The following is a 22,746-nucleotide window of genomic DNA, read 5'->3' on the forward strand; positions in this document are numbered from 1 at the left end:
TCATTTTGCAAAATGGGTTTTAAAGAATTAGCCCAGATAAATGATTATCCGTGATGATCATTTATATGCTAATGCAATTCAGCAGTAATCAAATTAGCAGCCGTCGGCTATATCTACTACACAGTGAGAAAACATCTCGGCAGTGTTCTCTTTTTGATGACGCAGGGTCGTAACCTGGTGCCATCGGTGTCGGGGGGCGCCCGGCTGAACTACACGGTGCTGATCGGGGATACGCCCTGCTCCCTCACAGTGTCCGACACCCAGTTACTCTGTGAGCCGCCCAACCTCACCGGCCAGCACAAAGTCCTGGTAAGTCTTAACGCGTCACCGTCTGCCATTGCGTCTGATTACTTGCCCGGTGTGGATGTGGGTCAGTGCACATTTGCCTTGTTGGTGTGTTTTGTGGGTCAACGAAAGGCTTTGTCTCATGTCATTGTGTGTCATTTACGGTCCGCTTGCCAGCCGATTGCAACAGCACTTTGCCCTGCAGAATTATTGACAGGCGCCCTTGAACAAATTGGGAAAAGAGCTTGAAAACCACAACAGCAACAAAACAAATCTCAAGCGACAAAAGTTTTCCAAAGACTCCAAGGCCACAGGCAAAAGAAACAATCCATGTCTGGCTTGTATTTCTCCTGCTTATCAGCATCTTCAATTTTTACTTTTAGAGGGGATTTTTCAAAAGTTGATAGCCAATAAAGAATCCATGCCACCCCATTGAGGAGAGGCTTCCTACTATCAAGCAGAAAAAAAATAAAACCTTGGCCTTATTCCTATTTTGCACGAACCTTATTGATAATGAAAGATACCCAACAGAATACGGCCTGGGTAGTATAAGTTCCTCGTCAAACAATTATACCTAGAACCAGTACAACATAATAGCATTGTATTTTTATACTTTTTTTTTTGAGAGGGAAAGTAAAAATAAACAACAGGGACTGTGGTTGCCCAAGCGTGCATAACCTCATAACTGAGGTGTGGCAGGGTTCAAAATTACACTCACATTTAAATGGGAGTCCACACACACCTGATTTGCAAGTGCTGCATTAACTCTTCCATCAAATCCAGCCATTTTCTGAACCGATTTTCGTCACAAGTGGCGGAGCCTATCCCAGCTGTCTTCGGGCAGTCAGCGGGGTACACCCTGAACTGGTTGCCAGACAATCGCAAGGCACACATAGACGAATAACATTCAATCAACCTACCAAGCATGTTTTTGGAATGTGGGAGGAAACTGGACTACCCGGAGAAAACCCACGCAAGCACGGGGAGAACATGCACATTAGTACATTGCAGTATGTCTGTAAGGTTGGAAACCCAAACTAATTTTGGTGAGCGTTTCACAATTCTGAATGTTTTTTCCCTTGGCTGTGTCACACTATTCTGCATTGTCTTTTCCAGGTCCAAGTAGGAGGACTTCACATCTCTCCGGGCGAAGTCCACATCCGCTCTGACAGCCTCCTCACGGTGCCTGCTATCATGAGCATCACTGCCGGGGGAGGCCTGCTGCTCGTGGTGGTCGTCATTGTCCTGCTCGCCTACAGACGCAAGTCGCACGAGAACGACCTGACACTGAAGCGGCTGCAGCTGCAGATGGACAACCTGGAGTCTCGAGTGGCTCTGGAGTGCAAGGAAGGTGAGGAATGCACATGGGATATGGGAAGGTGTAGCACAAATTGGTACCAAACCCCTGGCTCTCATAGGAAAGTAGTAATTTGCCATGTAAGTATGTTGAATTTTAACACCTCTACTGAGAGGGTAAAATTTACATTTATTAGGGAAGAGCTACGTTGAACTCCCAAAATAATGATTTCTGTGCTTTGTGAAGCCTTCGCAGAGCTTCAGACGGACATCAATGAGCTGACAAGTGATCTGGATCGGGCAGGCATCCCCTTCCTGGACTACCGCACGTATGCGATGAGGGTTCTCTTCCCTGGCATTGATGACCACCCTGTGCTCAGAGACCTGGAGGTGAGATACATCCAAGGTAACATTTTAAAGCCATCACATGTCAACCTTCAGTCTCGGGTATAGAATGGAGGAGATAGCTTATTCTTGGCCGCGGTTGTTTGTCAAAGTGCTGTCAAACAGAGCGGCGTAAGCAAACGCGAGCTGGCGCTTGGCGGTTTGTCTTGGGTTTGTTTCATGTCGCAGCAGCTGGTGGAGTTTGCAGCTTCACTGACGCTCAGCAGTGCAGTCAAATCTTTCACTGCGACCGCCAATCCATCTCATCTTTCACAACTTTTCAAAGATACTTTTTGTAGTTATTTTAAGGGCAGCATTTGATGCGTTTCCCCATAAAGTCTTGCTTATGCATTTTTGAGAGAACAGCAAGCCTGTAGCCATGAGCATTTACAAGGATTTAGGATGAAAATATACAATGAATAGGAGAAAACGGGGCATTGGGTACACTCCAGGGGACATTTTGATATTGTGATTATTTGGCTGTTTTCACATGGACGCAGTATTCTTATTCCTTGATACTGTGTCACATTATTTGTATTAGCTACATGCTTAAACAATAAATATGCAATTGACCTGAATGAAAAATGTAAATGAATCTGTCTGAAGTAAAGAACATTTAAAATCAAATTCATTAACAAGCAAACAACATGGCCAAGAAGTCTCTGTTTATCATACCATCCTCAGTCATGGTATCATGAAATAAAATGCACACTTATACCAATCTTGCACTCACATGCAATCCTAGCAGCAACTAACATACATTAAGTAAAAAGCAGAAACCTATAGAATTCTGAAGACTTCAGAGATATTTATTCGATACAACTATTTCACTTCTGATACAATACCGATAGCACCCTAGAGACCTGTCCGATACTGATATCGATTAGATATGATATCAGCAGCATTGATGCATGATTTCATTTATTTTTTTAGTGTAAAATGTGAGAAGAAAATTGATCAAGTAATACAACACAAAGAGCAATATACACCAACAGTAGGTAGGAGAAGATGAAGTCTGATATGGACTGTGTATGAGTGTTAACATTTTTGATGTTGCCCGATTTAATCAGATACAGTTTTTTTTGCTGATATTATACCGATATCCAATATCAATATCAGATTGGGCACCCCCAATGTTTGTGTCATTCAGATTTTTATGATTTCAATGAATGAGCCATGATTGTCACAATGGATCACACTGATTGGCTGTCAGCTACCGAATCAGTGCATGAGAGGTAGACGCTGAAAAAGTAAGAAAAGCAAAGCAAGGGCAAACAAAATGTCATTATGACGCTTTTTACTTTGACCTTTGTTACACGTTGTTCTGAGTAAGTGCAAATTTTATTCCATGAAACCCTGACTGTGGATCGTACGATATTGACCAACCGCACAACCACCCCTTACTAAGATGTGACACCCTGGCCTCACCTTTTGAAAAAAAAATTGGAGCTACGCCCCTGAATGATAGTAACGTATAGTTGACCCCCACTATTCACAGAGGATGGGGACCAGGCCAGTCCGAGAATAGCGAAAATCCATGTTTAATTGTGAATCCTTGAATTCACTTGACGCATCGCAAAGGCACGTTGAAAGATTGCAAAAATGTCTCCATCTCAAACGATAAACCAGCATTTTTGCATTCTCATGCAATCTGTTGTCTCCATCCTGAGAGAGATTTAAGTTGCGGTATATCTCTGGCATAAATCAAAAGCTCTCAAACGCTTCAGCTCCCTTGGTAACACAATCATGCAATTTCATCTAAAGAGTGCGATGGGATGATGTGTGCAGGTGCCGGGGAGCGGACAGGCGAGCGTGGAGAAAGCCTTGAAGCAGTTTGCGCAGCTGGTGAACAACAAAGTATTCCTGCTTATGTTCATTCGCACGCTGGAACTGCAGCGTTCGTTCTCCATGCGGGACCGGGGCTACGTGGCCTCGCTCATTATGACGGCGCTGCAGGGGCGCCTGGAGTACGCCACCGACATCCTCAAACACCTGCTCTCGGACCTGATAGAGCGCAACCTGGAGAGCAAAAACCACCCCAAGCTGCTGTTGCGCAGGTAAGCCAGTGTACTGCACTGAAGGGAAAATGTTATGACATACCTTAAAATTGAAGAATGTGTTGGTTTTTAAATGACACGCTTCATGAAGGTGAAGGCTTTTCAAAGTTAAAAAAGAAATTGCAGGAGTGGGCCTTCGCTCCATTTTTATTGCGTGTAGTGAACATAATAGATGATGTACGCAAAAAATACATTACAATACAACACAACTTTATGTAGCGCATTTCACAACAGCCGGAGCTGTAACAAAGTGCTTTCCATATGGTGTAATATAAATTAGCGAGAAATTAGAGGACACATTAAAACACACAAACACGTATACAATAGATACCAGAAGAACAGCAACCGACTTATGTTGAGTTGAAAGCTAAGGAATAAAAATGTATCTTCAAACAGGTTTTAAAAGTGGACAGAGAGGGGCCTTGCCTAACATTTAGTGGGAGCTCATTCCATAGAGAAGGACCAGAAACAGAAAAGGGCCTGTGAATCTAAAATCTGCTTGGTTAAAAGAAAAAAACAGCGATTTAAACGCTCGAATGTTCAACTCCAGAAAAAAAAAATTCCCATCCCTCTTTTGCTGACAACTGACTAGCACAGACAGAAGCAGAGCGAAGGGATCTAGGGATTTCTAAGCCATGCAGATTTATCAACATTTCTGCTCGATTAGTACAATTATTACCTCTTTTTGATCAACTGTTTGGACATACATACCCCCCCCCCAAAAAAAAAAAACTCAAAATAATTGCAATTATATAATACCTCTCCATTGCACATAAATCACGCTACCAAGAGAGCAGCTGTGGTTAACCGCTTCGTAGAGTGCAAATGCTACCTTAATATTGCTAGCAGTACTACTTTGTTGAAACCGGATAGTAAAAATGAAGAAATTCCTTGATTATTTATCACTCCTGCATGTTCATAATCAAATGCCATTATGTTAGTTCATGTTTGGGAATCATGTTAGTGAGGGTTGTGGATTTGGTCAGCTACTGAGGTGTGAGGGGGTTAGTGAAGTGAGGCTACATTCAAATATTGCTAGTAGTTTTAACACACCAAATTTCCTCTTTAAGTATAATTTAGTAATTTTATATGACACACTTGATAATCAAGCAGGGCCCATTAATATGCCATAGCCCACTAGTTGCTGGTCACAGGTCTTATTTGGGTGAATATTGTAGTCTTTAACAAGCTGTGGACTTCGTCCAAAATGGCTACTTCCGTCCAAACTTCCTCTTCAAACTCCAGCAGAGACTTTTTCGTTCGTTTTCGTTACTTAACATTTCATGTTAGCTTAGCCGTTAACATGTATTCTCGATCTTTTCCTGAGCTTTCTTCTTGCTCATTGTGTGGCATACCTAGCTCCTCCTTATCCCCCTTTAGTGCTAACAATACTTTATCTTATTTGCCGTCATGAGGTGAGGATTGATTACTTTGAGAAGCGACACTGCAACGTGAAATGACGGTGTTTAGTCACACTACCTATTCTGCCATAGCGTGTAGCTGTTGGAACGCAAGTTAGCTTAGCGCCTGGCATTCCCTCGAGAAAGCACTGTTCGATTGAGGCAGATACAATGATCAACAAGCAGTGGTCAGTAAAGTCCAAATCTATATCATAAGCCAGATCTATACCGTCCACAACATTTGTGGCACGGCTTGGTACATATTAGTACGGTACTCTAATGAGGATCATCCTGGAATGGAATCCCACATATACTTAACCTGGCTTTTCAGCGCCACTTCTCATTTTACATTGATAATTCATCACGCATTGTTCTTTCCAGTCCCGACCCTTTCTATGCGCTTCTGATGGATGAGTAACTAGGTCAAGTTTAAGGCAGGCCAGCCTCTTTTCAACAGTGTGTAACCGCAATTTGAGAAGCCGAGGCGCCTGAGCAGACAGGTGAAAGACAGCGGTGGTTCCAGTGATGGACAGAGTCAGGGCGGACTGGAACGGGATGACAACCTAATGGGGGAGAGCGAGTACAGCGGCGGCAGAGTCCTTGTCAGTCTCGCTTATCTTCCATGTGCCACTCATGAAATATTCGTCCGCTTCTTCCGATGTCACCTTTCCTCCCGCCTCTTTGGCTATCTCCAGATTGCTTTCCCAGCGGCGAGGCCGGCCTGCTGAATGCTTAATGACTCGTTTCTTCACCACGGGGGCTCCGTCAATCTGAAGCAAAATTCATTAAAAAGAAGTAAACAGTGTGCAAAGACATCTGGACACATGTTCAAGCAGACGTGTGGCAATGCTCGGCCATCACTCCTACAAATGATGTCATTGGCGCACACACACGCACACATAGACACAAAAAAAAAAAAACAAAGCACTCTTGGTCTTTTGAGGCCAAGCAAGTGGATTGTGGATATTATTTTCATCCTGCAGGCTGCACTAGTTGTGTCTTTAGGCTCCAGCACTGTCAGGATCTTCTTTGTTGAATTATTACAAAAAAAAATAAATAACTGAGAGCACTCAAAGCTCTTCACTGGAAGTGACCACCGCCCCTTTTGCTATGCAGAACTGAGTCGGTGGCGGAGAAGATGCTGACCAACTGGTTTGCCTTCCTGCTCCACAAATTTCTCAAGGTAAGAAAACAATTCTCTCACAAATCGATGTACATTAGGTTCAGTACTTTCTCCGAAGTAAAAATCAAATCACTTTTTGGCATCGCGCAGTTGAAGGAGTTACTGGAGCTACGTGACCAAATTTATTTATTTATTTTAAATAAAGGGAGGTCTTCAGTTTACGTCAGACGCCATTTATGAAGTTTCAAGGTTGCAAATGACATCCAATGAACTTGCGTTGGGTGTAAGAATTACGTTGCCATGCAGCACAAGGAGGCACGCTCAGTTACCTAATTTCATACTTTTTCATTTGATTGTCTTATACAGGAATTTATGGCTTAGATGTTTTTTTTACTGTTATCAGCATAGGTGTACTTTGAATTTGTCAATTCTGATTTGTAAATTATATTGGAATACATAATCATCCATGTTTAGAAAGAGCAAAATAGACTCATAATGAATAATGAGTCATATCATTTTATAACCGTAGCGTCACATACACTTCATAACTTGCTTATGAAAACTGTCTCGTACTACTTTCCAGCTTTTCCATATTTGGAGAATGATGATGATGAGCTTTCTCCAAACTTAAGGCTCATTTCCTTACAATTTTTGGCATAGCTAGGCTCCCAGAGGATTTTCAGATTTGAAATGTGCCCGGTACTCTTTGAGTTTGGGAATGACTGAATTAATGTTTGATTCAAAACTCTTATGAAAATGTGCAAAACAATTGCATAAGTCATCCCAGGAGTCCAAGTTACTGATGTGAAAGAATGTCTTCTTTTTCTTGCTTTCGTGGAGGAGTGCAGAAATGGGAAAGTATTCATGGTCTAAAATCAAATGAAAAACAAAAACAGATGAAGATGTTTTCTATTCCTTTCCATTTGTACGCAATAGTCTCACTTGCAAGAACGTTGTAGAAATGTTTGTCTTCATCGTTGCCGCTGGGAATTTTATTATCCGGCTGCTTATGCTTAACCGTCATTGTGGTTGAAATCAACCAAAGTTTGGTGATTTAATTCTTTTGCAACTGCACGGACAAGCAGTTAGTGGCAAGAGGATGACGATTTGCCAAGGCTCTGCACAAACATTTGCACTGGTTCTGCCAACTTATCCAGTTGGTTGCACCAGCACAAGATTTGTTGGCACCCTTTTTTGGATTGGTACACGACCATATTTGCGGATGTAGATATGTCTCGATTGGCATCACGTAGTTTTGAATGATTGAATGATTTTGAAGATTGACAATGACAATATATATTTGCAAAATATTTTAATGTAACAAGAACTTTGTTTGCAACGAGCACTGGCTGACAAAACAGGTCAATTATTTTATATTAAGAAGAGGAAATTTCAAACATCAGTGAAAGCTAAATGACTTCAATTTCATTTTATTTGTATTAGTTATCAAAATACTACAAGGATACCAACTGACTAGAGTGCTTTTAATAAACCTTTTTATAATTTTTTGACAACAATTAAAATTAAAGTAAACATTTGAAAATGTTTACAAACTTTTGATATTTGTATTTATATCCAGGACAAAATCCTGAGGGCAACAAATGTTTGGCCCTCAGTGAAATATCATTGAATAGTTCATGTTTGACATCTTGACCACTAAACTGAAAAAAGCCCACATGACTGTATTTCGATATTTGTAGCTATAAACGTACCAGCAGGAGCATTAAAACATGCACTCAAGCTATTGTGACTGAATGAAACTTTTATCCGCACACTCTGAAAAGTATTCCTCATCTACGAGCAGATTGGTCGCAGTGTTGAGCCCTTCAATTTGCTCCTAAAGGTTGGCATACCTGACTACCACTTTTGAAATGATGGCTACGTACTTGTGCATAAGCAAAGGTTGGTGATAAACGACGCCGTGTTCCGAGTTATGAAATTCTGATTACGTCGCCGCCATACTAAACAGAACTCTGTCGTAAACCGAGCACCTACTTTAGTTGATCAACGTTTTGCGATCTATTGCCTATTCCATGCCTGACAGACTTATGCCTTACAATTTATTTTCTCCAAACTATTGCAATGCACGATACCGAAGAACCCATCCGCCCGCGGTAATATGTCTTTCTCGGCTTTGCGCGGTTATCATCTCACCTCATCTCCCTTCCTCCTTTCTCTCCCACCTTTTCGTCTAATCCACGGCGTGGGCGCCCGTCCAAAACAAAAAGGAGTCTGCCGGCGAGCCTCTCTTCATGCTGTTCTGTGCCATCAAACAGCAAATGGAGAAGGGACCCATTGACGCCATCACTGGCGAGGCGCGCTACTCCCTCAGCGAGGACAAACTCATTCGACAGCAGACGGAATACAAGACGCTGGTGAGTCACAAAGGCTGGAAAAAAACTGCAACAGAATTTCTTGATTCACATTTTACTCTTTCTCGTGCGAAGCCACCAGGTGGAAAAGGTTAATTGATGAGTCAGTCACGTGGACGACACATCTTACAGCTCATGATGCTAAGATGATGACGTAAGCTAGGAATACATCCTTCTACATGAGCAATATGTCATAGAGTGGCTAGAGGAGTGGATGGGACATGATTATTCACGTCTTGAATTCCTGAAGTCTACAATGTATTGTTGCATTAACAATACAATACAATACAATACAACTTTATTTATAGAGCACATTTCACAACAGCTGGAGCTGTAAAAAAAAAAAGCGCTTTCAATATGGTGACATATAAATTAGCTGGAAATTAGCACACAAATTAAAAGACATAAACAATAGATACCAGAAGAACAGCAGAACAGCGACAGTCTGATGTTAAGTCGAAAGCTAAAATAGAAAAATAGTTCTTCAAACGGGTTTTAAAAGTGGACAGAGAGGGGGCTTGCCTAACATTTAATGGGAGGTCATTCCATAGGGAAGGACCAGCAATAGAAAAGACACGATTCCACCTGAGGCTGCGCTTAGTCTTCTGTACCTCCAGCAGCATTTGGTTCGCAGACCTGAGGCAGCGGGCAGGTGCGTAGGAGTTGAGGAGCCCGGAGAGGTACGCTGGGGCGAGGCCATTTCGAGATTTGAAGACGAACAGAAGTATCTTAAAGCGAACTCCAAAGTGCACCGGGAGCCAGTGAAGAGAGGATTTTGGACCAGTTGGAGGCGCTTGAGGGAGGACTGGCTGACTCCAAAGTAAAGTGCATTCCAGCTATCTAGCCGAGATGTAACGAAGGCATGGATTACTGTTTCTAAGTGCTGCTGGGAAAGAAAGGGCTTCACTTTAGTGAGCTGCCTAAGGTGTAAGAAGCTGGATCGAACAACAGCACTGTTTTGCCAATCTAATTTGAATTCACTGTCCAGTTTAAAACCCAAGTTTGAGTCTGTTGCCTGTAGATAAAATGCCAGGGGGCCAAGGTCAAGGTCATGGTTAACCTCTCTAATATTAAGAGAGCGTGACCATGCATTATGCTCACTGTTCCAAAGCGACGCCATGATTGGCAGAAATGTTGCATGGCCTCGTTTGCGTTTTCCCACTCTGTTCCTTTCAACATCTTTGAGACTGTGTAGAGGACAGGCGAAGAGGGCGGGAGACGGGGGTATGTTTTGTTCGCACGACGAGAGTGCATTGGTCATGTCACTCACAAAGAGAGCGAGAAAGAGCCAAAGCAAATGGAACAAATTGACATTTAATCGATGCCAAAAATAAACTAGAATGCACCTTTTTATGAAGAGCCAATACCACTCCATAGTTCGAAGTCTTTGTGCATGTTTTCAACAATTCTCTTCCAATGCATAATGTATTTAGAAACAAATCTCACTTTACATGGAATTTGAATTGAAATTGAGAGCTTGGCCCTGCACGTGGATCCAGCCCAGATGTCGAAAAAGCATTTCTTTCTTGCACGTTTAATTGCATGATGCATTCTCACCTACATTAGTGATTCGTATTGTGCAGAGTCCTTGATAGCGACAACAGGATATAACAACCGTCTGACCAAAGGTAAAACTACTCCAAGTTTGTCTTCCCCGGATGACGTTTGGACACACACAGAAATCGCAAACGTAGAAGAACAATAACAGCCGAGCCTAATAAAAGTGACAATGGAAACTGCAGCTCCTTTTGATTTGTGGGTGCTGCCAAGATTAGCGAGCGCTCTGACATTTCTACAAGAATCCAAATATACAGACAGTCATGTCCGGGTTGTTTCTTTTTCCTCTCAAGGAATTGATCCAATTGGACAAAGCAGAGGTCTGGGTTTGCATACTTCAGTCCAAATAATAACACACGAAGACGATGAAATCATTAAAAAAAAAAAAAAAAAAAAAGAGTCATAAGTGGTTCTCTGGTAGTCCGCTCGGCAATTCAGCACATCTTAGCAATGTTGATGCGGTCTGATGGCTCGCTTAATGTGAGGCTGCCTCTTCCACTCTAGTCCATCAGCATACCTAACTTTTCCCCACGGCTTAAAGTTTCCGCTGGCGACAGGATGACACCTCTGTGATCAGGCAGTCGGAGAGTGTCCCATTACTTGTTTAAAGCTTCTGCCAAAGCTGCGCAGCCACATCCTGGAAGTGTGAAATTACATTTCTGCCCCTGAGACCCCCTCTAACGGGATCCTCGAGAGAGAGAGGAGCGGCTAATGAAAAGGATTCAGGGGGGGAGTAACAGCCTCTATCTGTACCATATGACCAGACGCTGAGCTGCGTGAACGCCGACAACGAGAACAGTCCGGAGATTGCCGTCAAGGTGCTCAACTGCGACACGATAACCCAGGTGAAGGAGAAGATCCTCGACGCCGTGTACAAGAACATGCCCTGCTCCCAGCGACCGCGAGCTAACGACATGGATTTAGGTGAGAATGCTGGAAACTTGAAATTCAACAACTAGCCCTCGTAACCATCCCTGTTGTTGTGTCCAAAAACACCTGGAATGGGTTGAACTCATTCACTACCAAACGTTTTTAAAAACAGAGTTCTTAATATTGTGAGTCAATTGATTTTTTTTTTTTTTAGTTGTCAACTTGCTGTACTAATCTACAAACAAAAGCTTGTTAACTCACTCTCCCGAGGCGGTCGTTGGTACAGAGGCCCCGCCCCTCACTCATTCATCAAATCACCTCATCCTTATACATTCATGGGCTTGCAGACAGAAAAGACAAGAAAAGAAATATCTTGCACCACCAATTTAAGTGATGTAACTGCAAGATCACCATTCACCACATTATATAATAAAAGAATATCATTTCAAAAATAAAACTGATGTGGGAATGTTTATAACAACCGTGCAGTTGCGCTATGTGCGCGGCCAGGGGATGGAAGAAGAGGATTGCGAGTTCCTCTGGGGGATTAAAGGGACACTTGGATGATCGCTCGAATTATCTAAAATGCCGACAATCGCCACCAAAATGCAGTACTGTTGTCCACTTCAACACAATAGTGTGGGTTTCTTGACATCAAATGTGAGCTCATGTAAGCACTTCCACAAAATCAAAAATACCGTGCCGATCTCTTCTTCACTTACACAGACGGAAGCAGACAAGAGCATGAATGCGCATGCGAACCACGACTGGTTATATTTCGAATATTCAGCTATGTTAGTCGTGTCAACTCTCAGGAGGCAGAAGGCGGCTGGCAGCGGCTAACATTAGGATAACAGCACGGTTAATAGCAACTATTACCTTCTGGCCGTTAAAACAGAAGGTGTTAGCGCAACAAAATTAGTGCCTTTACTATCCAGCTTGGGTCTTCATGTCGCGGGGTTGCCTCTCAAGTAGTCGCACGCGTTGATCTACACCGCTTGCAGCCGCCAGCTTCGCCGTGAGAGTGAGTAGTGGTCGATTTCAAATAAATGCCCACTCATTCCCAATTCAATCTCAGTAGATATCTCGACTGTTGCTTTTATGTCATGCATCCTCACCGTGCTCAGCAAAGAAGCAGTGTGCCGCGTCCTCCCAGCATACATCTATGTAGCTCTGCTCACTTCCACAGTTCCTAATTCTCATATAATTCAGCCACGGAAAGGTTAATCCTTTTGATATGCTGAGGAGGTCATAGGTAGGGATGTCCACATGTATTTTGGTGCCAATTGATCACCGTCTTTGGACATTGTAAGCAATGAAAGTACAATGATTAGAGGTTATTGATCAACCACTTGTGTTTGTTCCATCGTTTGAGTTTTCACTGTTCATAGATGGCTGACGTAAGTATTTAAGGGTGCTCGTAAATTAGCGTTAGCAGTAGCCTTTACATATGGGTATGCATAGCACTTTTTCTTATATCTGAGGAAAGACTTGCATATTATGCATATAAGTGTGCCGGGCTCATTTTCAGTTAAATATTGCCACATGCCTTTGGCACCGCTACTAATTTGCAGCGTGAAACAAACACATGTTGATTTGAGCACGGCATTCTTGTTGTCGCCAAAACACATGATTGGCGACTAATCGACCTTGAGATAAAGTCGTAAACACGTAACAACACGGAAGGTTTTATTACCGAACCTGATTCTAGCTCTGGATGTCACTCACTTGGGCGTTCCTCTTAAAGGCACACATCCGACACACGAAGATTACAGTCGATACACACATCCGACACACGAAGATTACAGTCGATACAGCAATTACAATTTTCTGAAAAAAATAAAGCAACCAAGACACCATGACCAGAGTTTTATGCCAACTGTATCGGCCAGAAAACAGCGCGCTATGGTTGGTATTGCTAACGGTCAAACACCCCCCCCTCGGATGTGACCCAATTTCTTTTCGCTGCAGAATGGCGTCAGGGCAGGACGGCTCGTGTGGTTCTTCAGGATGAAGACATCACCACCAAGATCGAGGGTGACTGGAAAAGACTCAACACACTGCTCCACTACCAGGTTGGCCAAACCACATAGTTGAGGAAGCAACCTAAAGAATCTATTGGCTTTCTTGTTTTACGATTAGTTAGCCGATCACTTGCTGATTTGTTTTTTTTTTTTTCAATCATTTTCAAGTTACTGCTCAAGGAATTTTCAGCACATGCATACAGTTCATGAAGGACAAATCATTATTCAGTCTTATTCATTTCACGCTGACATTTTCTTCTTCAGGGTTATGCACATGCGCGCACTGTGTAGTCTATCTTTCAGCTTTCATGCACAGGTCGGCAGCCTTCGATGAGGATTTAAGTTTCTTTGTTGGCCAAATATTGGTGTTGACTCACGAGTTGGAGCTGAATGAATGCTGGAAGTCACACGAGTTCAACCAACCAAGAGAAGAAAAAGCCTTAGTGACGAGAGAGAATTACCTCCTCTCAGCTTGTAAAAGTGTAGTTTGCTCTTTCAATTCTAATCTTCGGTCGAGAAGGAAGACTGTACTTATTTATGCATTTCTTTGCAAGTACAGACTCCCATTAAACCATGGATCGGAAAACCTTTGTATCAAGGGCCACTTTTGATTTGCAAAACCAACAAACGGAACATGTCATTTGTAGAGAAGGGAAAATGAAAGAAAAATAATACATTTTAAAGCAAAAATCTTGAAGAAAAAATTAAAACATTAATGCGACACAAATTACAGGTTTATAATATAAATGCGGCACGGTGGACGACTGGTGAGCACGATGGCCTCACAGTGAGAGACAGCATCGGTCGTGGGTTCGATCCCGGCTCCGGCCATCCTGTGTGGAGTTTGCATGTTCTCCCCGTGCCTGCGTGGGTTTCCTCCGGGCACTCCGGTTTCCTCCCACATTGCAAAAACATGCATGGCAGGCCGATTGAACACTCTAAATTGCCCCTAGGTATGAGTGTGAGCGCGGATGGTTGTTCGTCTCTGTGTGCCCTGCAATTGGCTGGCAACCAGTTCAGGGTGTCCCCAGCCTACGGCCCGAAGATAGCTGGGATAGGCTCCAGCACCCCCCGCGACCCTAGTGAGGAGAAGCGGTATAGATGATGGATGGATGCTTAGTAAAAAAATAAAATAAAAAAACTGAATCTGCCAAAAACTTGGCCTACCACTGATTTAGACTTCCTAAGTATTTTTTAACAAGTAACAAGTTTGTTTTTCTTTGTTTCTTTCTAATGTGATTAAAGTTGAGTCGATTTATCGGTAATGTGATTGATATTCTTTCAACACAGTACAGCGGTCCCCGTGGACCGATTCAGGTAAAGACCTAGTTGATGATCATGCATAGAAACAAACAATTAAAACTACAACTCTCCATCACACTAATGGTAGTTGTAATGAAATCAGTAGAAGTCCAGCAACACACATACACAGACAGCAAATGCATGTGAACGGAAACCTGATTCATCCAAGACATTGATTGCTACAACGCACAGCAATGTCTCAACACTTGAGTCGCTTTAACTCAATGACAGCTACACTTGTGTAATGACTACTTTACAAACGTCGTCCAACGACAGCAGCAGACAAGCGCGTCTGCAATTTGGCGACTTCCGGCATTAAATGTTTATCAGTTGAGCAGTAAAGTCGACTCTCGTCGATTCAAACCCTGCTTTTCGTGATGCAGCCTAGCATACACGTGCTATCATTCAGCACTATGAGGCAACTTCCAACACATAAAAATTCAAGCGTTACCTCGCTTTGACGTTACAGGTGACAGATCGCTGCGTGGTGGCTTTGGTGCCCAAACAGATGTCATCGTTCAACATCCCATGCTCAGCCAGCTTCCCAAGAAGTATCAGCAGATATGGTCAGTACTGTCAACAAATTGTAACATTTATTGGCAAGAGCATCATTTCTAGTCAGGCAGCTGCACATCATCATTAAAACAACCACAGGAAACTGAGAAGATAAACTCATATGATTCAAAAAGGATCTGGGAGCTTTCATTTGCATGCTTGAAAATTGTGAATGCTGGACAGCAAAAAGCCCAACACAAAGTCAAGTCAAGAAATGTCATCACGATGTAGAGAAGACAATGAGAGCATTCAAAGTGGTGCAAACGAGACGGCACAATAGTCTTTAGTGAACAAAATGCCAACTGTCTATCAAACCCTCCAGGCGTGGACATCCCCTTCCGCTCCACGCCCACCAGCCCCGACAGCCCCCACTCACGTGTGCCAATGCTGACCCCTGACCTGGAGAGTGGGGTCAAAGTTTGGCACTTGGTCAAGAACCACGAGCACGGAGACCAGAAGGAGGGCGAGCGAGGCAGCAAAATGGTGTCGGAGATTTACCTCACCAGGCTCTTGGCGACAAAGGCATGTGGCACTCATAATGTATTCATCAATTTGCATTTACTTTTGTTTTTGTTTTATTTATTTTTTTAAATGTCACTTTTATTTTATGTTTTATTTTATTTTTGTTTTTGAATTCTTTACGTATCAATTTCTCACACATTTTTTCAAATTCTATTCTATTTACCTTACTTTAGTATTTAACAGTACTTAGTTTACTTTAGTTACAAGTTAAAATTACATTCCATTTATTTTGCTAATATATATATATATATATATATAGGTCCATAAAATTGTAAATAATAAAACAATACAACGTTTGCTTCCTTGTCCTTGTAAAATTGGAGTGTAGTTGCGCTACCTAGTGGAGAAGTTGGTGATTTACAGTGTTTACCGAGTACCATTCATTGTCTTGCATTCTAAAGCGTTGATTCAAGCAAAGGAAATTACCATCGAAGAGTTTTCATGCAAAATTGCGAGGGCAAAAAAAAATAAATAAAAAATCATAGCAAGGGCAGACTAACGATCAGAATCCAAAAGTGCTAAATCTGTGTTAACGTTACTTTCAGGGCACGCTGCAGAAATTTGTGGACGACCTGTTTGAGACGCTGTTTAGCACCGTCTGCCGGGGCACCGCCCTGCCGCTAGCCATCAAATACATGTTTGACTTTCTAGACGAGCAGGCCGACAGACACGGCATCTACGACACGGATGTCCGCCATACCTGGAAGAGCAACTGGTGAGTGGCGTTTTATCCACTCAAATGTATGTTGTTAAACCAACGTATCAACAGTAGGAACACCTCTAAAGCTCTCCCCCATGCAAAGTGGACACCAACGCCTCATTTTCCAGCTCCCTCTCGCCTCTAATGAATATAAATATTTACATTTGAATCATCTCGACAAAGCGCTCCAGTCAAGAGTGTCAATTTTAAAACTTCCTCACGTGAATACTCTTTGGTTCTTGGCTTTAACTAACTGCCACTGTTGGACTTTGACTAATGTGTCTAGATTTGGCCCATGATTTACTGGCGACCAGTCGGTCGCATATCCATCCAGTTTCCATAATGTTTTCCTCTTATCCAATTGCGGGATAAATATTAGCACCAGTGGACAATTTGCAGTCTTCAATGAGCCTAACTTGCATGTTTTTGGAACGTGGAAAGAAAATGTGTGATCTGACATGTCACTCTAAATTTAAATTTCACAGAAATTGTTCGAAATGATATGATGATTGCCTCTATCCGCAGCCTTCCCTTGCGCTTCTGGGTGAACGTGATCAAGAACCCGCAGTTTGTCTTCGACATTCATAAGAGCAGCATCACGGACGCTTGCCTGTCCGTGGTGGCTCAGACCTTCATGGACTCGTGCTCCACCTCCGAACACCGTCTGGGCAAAGACTCGCCCTCCACCAAGCTGCTCTACGCCAAGGACATCCCGCACTACAAAAGCTGGGTCGAAAGGTAGGTTTTGCTGCGTGTGACTAAAAACGTTGATGAACAGCTAATGAATAAAAGAGCAGAGGGATGATTTCAAAGCATGTGGGCGTGACATACACGATGATCGTTAACGCAACAGGGTCGAATTAAAAATGAATGCAAACATGTTAGCATTGCGTGACTTATTAATAGCATTTGGTTTTGTGCGTGCGGCAACATGTTCAGTGTTACTGTTGCTGTCGGCGTGATGTGTAATTAATAAAGTTGTTTTTTTTCTACTCAGTATTGCAGTTTCAATTTAGTACATGATGATTTTTCAAGGTCCTCTTCACATGTATTTCAAAATCACAAGCAATAAATATATTACGATAAAAAACATCAAATTCGTAATGCCTAAATGTTTTGGTCTTAAAGGTTAAGCTCACGCTATATATATTTTTTTTTAATCGATTCACTAATTACTGTAGTCTTGAATTTGCGCAAAGTAGTGGTTGACGTCTATTTTTTTTGGGGGGGGGGGGTGATTCACGCCACAATTAAGCCAATATAACCCCCCCGCCCCTCTGTCCAACACCCCACATGGTTCCCACCCTTTTAAACACTTTCACTTAATAAATGTAACTTTTAAAATGCAAACTGTCGAATAAAAACCAAGCTGATGATTCTATTCATGAACCACTGGGGGGAGTCTTCTCTTGGCACCCTTGTTTCTGATGAAGAAGAGGCGACATGGTTGGTTGATGCTAAAAGTGTCGATAAAATCCGATTACACAAACCCACGTCTAAAAAAACAGTGCGCACCAATGAGTGAATTGTCGATTATCCCGCTCTAGCGCCTACGATGTAAAACAGCCACTGATTGAATCTGCAGCATCACAAAAGATTGGCCATGTCTGACACGGAGAGTGCGCCTCTCCCCTTTCAGGTACTACGCGGACATCAACCGCCTGCCTGCCATCAGCGATCAGGACATGAATGCCTATCTGGCTGAGCAGGCGCGCCTCCACTCCAGCGAGTTCAATGCGCTCAGTGCCCTCCACGAGATCTACAGCTACGTCAGCAAATACAGCCAGGAGGTGAGGACGAGTACACCACGGAGCCGGAAAATGTGACGATGCACTTGCTCATCATTATGGCATCAAAGCACACACGTAGTCCAACCTTGGTCAGATAAAAGGCCCTTTCGCACCGCCTACGTGTTCTCTATAAACAACATTGACACGCAACGGAGTATATTCATGTTTTAGAGATACTATCCGAAGCCTCACTGACTAATAGAGGTTGTCTTATCTCGTTATCACAATATCAGTGAAACTCTTTTGGAGAGTTTGGGTACAAAAAAATGCAGTCAGAAGCCCTCCATTTGTGTTTCAAAACAAAAGAAATAAAACATACACTACTCACAAAAAGTGTAATGCTTCAAACAGGATGCTCTCCGAGGGAAGTTGAATGTGTAAAAGATTGCCATGAGCAGGTTGCAATAGACAGACTGGAAGAGTCACAGAAAGGCATGTCCTTGGAAGTTTCTTCGGTGAATCAACAGAACAATAGGATTTTTGGGGGGGTAGTATTGGCTTGCACAAAATTTACGTTGCTATGGAAGCATTTGCCTTTAAAATGCCCATAAAATTGTAATATTGTAATAAACTGCAGCATTAATCTGCCTCAGTTTTACACTAAAGTGCTTTTATCGTCAATCAGCTTTTGACAATCAAATGGTGTCGTGCAGAGTAAAATAAAACAAAATAACAAATATTGGGATAAGTGTCATTTGGACAAAATAAACAGATAAATAAATGTGATCAAAATAAAATGTGAAACAAAAGAAAAGTGTTTTAAAAGCTATCCAGAACGCATTTTGCTGCTGTATTATTAAAACTGCAGGGATGGCAAGTCCTAACTTACAACATACACTAGCTCCACATACTTTCAAACCAGTTACATGACAAAAATTACATTTTAAATGAGGGCAAAATATGTGCCAGCCTGAGAAAAGCCAAAATGTACATCGAATGGACGGCCATTGAAATATTTGAGGGGTTGGTTCTCTTCAACGCGACAATTTTTTCTAAAAACCCTGATAAACCTTCGGTATTAGTTCCCCATTAAAAACAGCCCCCCCCCCCAAATACAATACAGAAAATTATTGAATTTCAAATAATTTTAATTATCAACGCCGAACTGCGAGTAAGATGGGATCCACTGTAGTTGAGGAAACTATAGTGAATCATAAATACTCCCTACCTCCCTAAAATATTTTTAGGGGAAAAAAAATTATATATATATATATATATATATATATATATATATACACGTGTGTGTGTGGTTTTTTTTTCTTTTATGTGGAGCCCACCTCATCCCAGCATTGCCCTACTTAGTGCCAGTGCTATTAGCCAGTGTCCACCTTACAACACACTTCCACTGGCTGAGGCTGAGGTTTAGCAGTTCATGCAATCGTTTATGGTCCATCTCCAAGAGAGCCGGGCCAGCTTGTGAGTGGGCAGATCGGCCGGTGCTTGGTGCCCTGTTGCCACCCACAGCCGTTGGCTGGACACAACACTAGCTGCATGCATGTGTGCTCCCTGATAAGAGTTGGCAAACATTTTTAGTGTTTTGAATTAAAAACATCACAAAGGCTAAAGTGGTAAAAATGATCACAGCAGCAGCTAACAGTCATACAAATATAACACCACTTTGGGATGTTCATGATGATGAAAGAAGTGTTGGCGTAATTTTATGACGGGCTAATCTGTTGCTTTCACTTTGTGAGCTTGCTCAACGTGCGTGTGTGTGTGTGTGTGTTTGTATTAGATCTTGGAGGCGCTAGAGCAGGACGAGCAGGCCCAGAAGCAGAAGTTGGCATATAAAGTGGAGCAGATCATCTCAGCCATGTCTGCCGAGAGCTGAGACGCACGCCAACGTACATACGCGCGCACACTCACGCACACATGCTGTACACGGCGACACACAATACAAGCATATGCTGAGGCGGAGAGGAGGAGGTGGAAGAGGAGGAGCAACATGCGCACAGCAAGTGCACTCAAATGTGCACGCACGTCATGTGTATGCCTGCACACCAGCACCCAGAGAGACTCGTGTATGCAGGGATGCTTGTAAACTTCATTGGACCTAGTACATGACACACACCAAAATGTGGATACACCAAGAAAACACACACGAGCAGCAGATCATCCCAAAGCATGATGTTTGTATTCAACGCCATTGTCTAGTAACATGCATCCATCGTCTAAAAGTGGCCCACTGCACACTGTCCTCCTGTCAACTGTGGTTTTTAATGACAGTCCATCCAAATCCAACCATTTTCTAGAACGCTTTTCCTCATTAGTGAGATGGGTGTGCTGGCGCCTACCCCAGTTGAATTTGAGCGAGAGAAGCTGGGTACTCCCTAGACTGGTCGCCAGCCAATCGCAGAACACCATTCAGACTCCGATTCACGATGGCCTATTTAGAGAACAAGCTAACAGCGGACAGGAAGACTGGAGCGAAGGTTCTGACCGTGAATCGCAAGACTGTGAAGCAGATGTGTTAACCACTGGCTCTGATGCTGCAGATTCAAATTTTCTTCACGAGAATCGTATACTGAGGCTGTGTTCAGTCCCGACTGAAACAAACGGCGGTACGTTTTCTCTAGTAGTGCAGTTCCTGTGCTAGAGTAATGCTCTTACTGACAACCAAGTGGAGCAGAAAAACTCTCGTGGTTGGGATTAGTGGACCAAGTACAACCATCCATCCATTTTTTATCGGGCTTATGCTGTTCAGGGTCGTGAGGAGCTTGTGCCGACTGCATCCCAGCTGACGTGGGGCAACAGGCAGACGACACGCTGGACTCGCTGATCGCCATCAATCACAGGACACAAATAGAGACAGACAACCATTCACGCTCACATGTCGGTGGGAATCGAACCGGAAGGCAGGTGTGTGAATTGCTCCTCGATCGCACACATCAACTATATATGAAGGATTTAAATTCTTCAATGAACCTAAGAATCACTGCCTAAGTTGTGTTTAACTTTTAGTTTCAAGACATTTGCGTTTAATTTATGAACTGTTTATTTTGAAACATTTATATGGGTACAATTTCTTTTTACGATGATGTGCAATACATTTTCATTGAATCGTGATGTATATCTATTTTGAATTTTCCTGTATTCAAGCACATTGATAACGTTAGCAAGCATGCAAACTCCACACAGGCCAGAGCACAGATTCAAACCAAGAAATTTAGAGCTGCGAGGCACAGATGCTAATCACTGCGCTGCTGTTTGACCTTGAAAAATGTGCCGGACTAGAGAACAAAGTGTGAACACAGCCATACATGCCAATTTTAAGAATGTTCTTACGGTGAGATTTTACATTCGTATTCCCACATGTCCCTGCATAAAAACACATGAAGAGTAGCACGGAACTAGGACATGCTGTGATCTGTAGAACACTAATTTAGTCATTGAAGATAAGTGGAGAACAAACCGAGCTATAGTCGAAGATGTTATTAATGATGCTGCAAACCCCGAGGTATCGTCGTTCTTTCTCACCATCTCATCATCAGTCATTGTTTACATTATACTTGAAATGCACCAAGCGTGCGAGACAAGAACACCTGTGGCTTCTGTAAAGAAATGCAGGTGGCTGCCCGGTTGGTCCGATAAATCCACTTTAATAAAAGTAACTTGGACAATGGAGCTCATGAAGCTTCTAATTTTGGAGTCATTTGCGGTGCAGAGAGCTCCTGCCGGATCTATGATGATGGATGCCACGTGCAGTCGGCTCATTAGCCGGTCCTTGTAAATTTGATGCGTTCTGCCGCCTGACTGCACTTCACTCGCTTCGCATCCCGCCTGTCTCCATCTTTAATTGTGTAATTCACGCCTTTTTATTTGTACCCGACTGCCGGTGGTCTCTTTTGCTGCTGTATTTATCGAGTGCCATATAGAAACTTATCACGATCAAACTGTCAGTCTGAGGCCTGTTAGGGGGTTTCGGTTTTGTTCACGACGCACCAAGCTGTGACAATGGCAAATGTCTTTCTGTGCTCCATCACGCCTGTCTATTTGGAGGGCTCCTTTGATTTTCGCCCCACCATCAAAACAAAACAAAAAGATGAGAAAAAAAAGCCTCCATTTCCTGTTAAATGTTGAAATATGACAAAGGACCCATGTGTTTTATGTGTGATTTGATAAGTTATAAATGTGTCGTGCAATAAACTGTCAGATGTGTTTTTTTAAACCATATATTATTGTATAAATATTGTACATAAAAAAAACACTCCTATTTTGCAAGCAAAAGATTCACTTTTTACTGTTGTTATAAATTAAACTGAACAGATGAGGATACTCACTCTCGCCTGGTTTCTTTTGTACTATTGAACATCAGCCTTTCTTGAGACCTATACGTAGTACTCATTAAAAAGATCAATGTGCTATAAATAAAAAAGAGATTGAATGTCCACTCAACTTCTCTGACTAATTCACAAACCAATTCTAGCACTGCCACGCTTCATGTCTTACTATTCTCGAAACTCACTGGCATGCTGATTCACTTTCAATGGATAGGAATAATGTGCCAGA

General features: G+C 42.6%; 1 protein-coding gene across 1 annotated transcript in view; it reads left to right on the plus strand.

Annotated features, from left to right (window-relative positions):
• LOC148327688 (plexin-A2-like) overlaps positions 1-22,516 on the plus strand; it is a 117,233-nt gene extending 94,717 nt beyond the window's left edge. Inside the window, exons 19-32 of the mRNA XM_088308482.1 lie at positions 166-309; positions 1,402-1,636; positions 1,829-1,971; positions 3,754-4,022; positions 6,539-6,605; positions 8,774-8,920; positions 11,239-11,398; positions 13,316-13,419; positions 15,140-15,236; positions 15,548-15,747; positions 16,293-16,462; positions 16,973-17,185; positions 18,087-18,237; positions 19,973-22,516. Of these exons, the coding sequence (XP_088164608.1) occupies positions 166-309; positions 1,402-1,636; positions 1,829-1,971; positions 3,754-4,022; positions 6,539-6,605; positions 8,774-8,920; positions 11,239-11,398; positions 13,316-13,419; positions 15,140-15,236; positions 15,548-15,747; positions 16,293-16,462; positions 16,973-17,185; positions 18,087-18,237; positions 19,973-20,068 (2,196 nt within the window). The 3' untranslated portion in view covers positions 20,069-22,516. The remainder of the gene's footprint in view (positions 1-165; positions 310-1,401; positions 1,637-1,828; positions 1,972-3,753; positions 4,023-6,538; positions 6,606-8,773; positions 8,921-11,238; positions 11,399-13,315; positions 13,420-15,139; positions 15,237-15,547; positions 15,748-16,292; positions 16,463-16,972; positions 17,186-18,086; positions 18,238-19,972) is intronic.
• The last annotated feature ends 230 nt before the right edge of the window (positions 22,517-22,746 follow it).

The sequence above is a fragment of the Idiotropiscis lumnitzeri genome, chromosome 11 (assembly GCF_059441095.1).
Source record: "Idiotropiscis lumnitzeri isolate Australia: NSW breed Sydney's pygmy pipehorse chromosome 11, RoL_Ilum_1.0, whole genome shotgun sequence".
NCBI lineage: Eukaryota > Metazoa > Chordata > Actinopteri > Syngnathiformes > Syngnathidae > Idiotropiscis > Idiotropiscis lumnitzeri.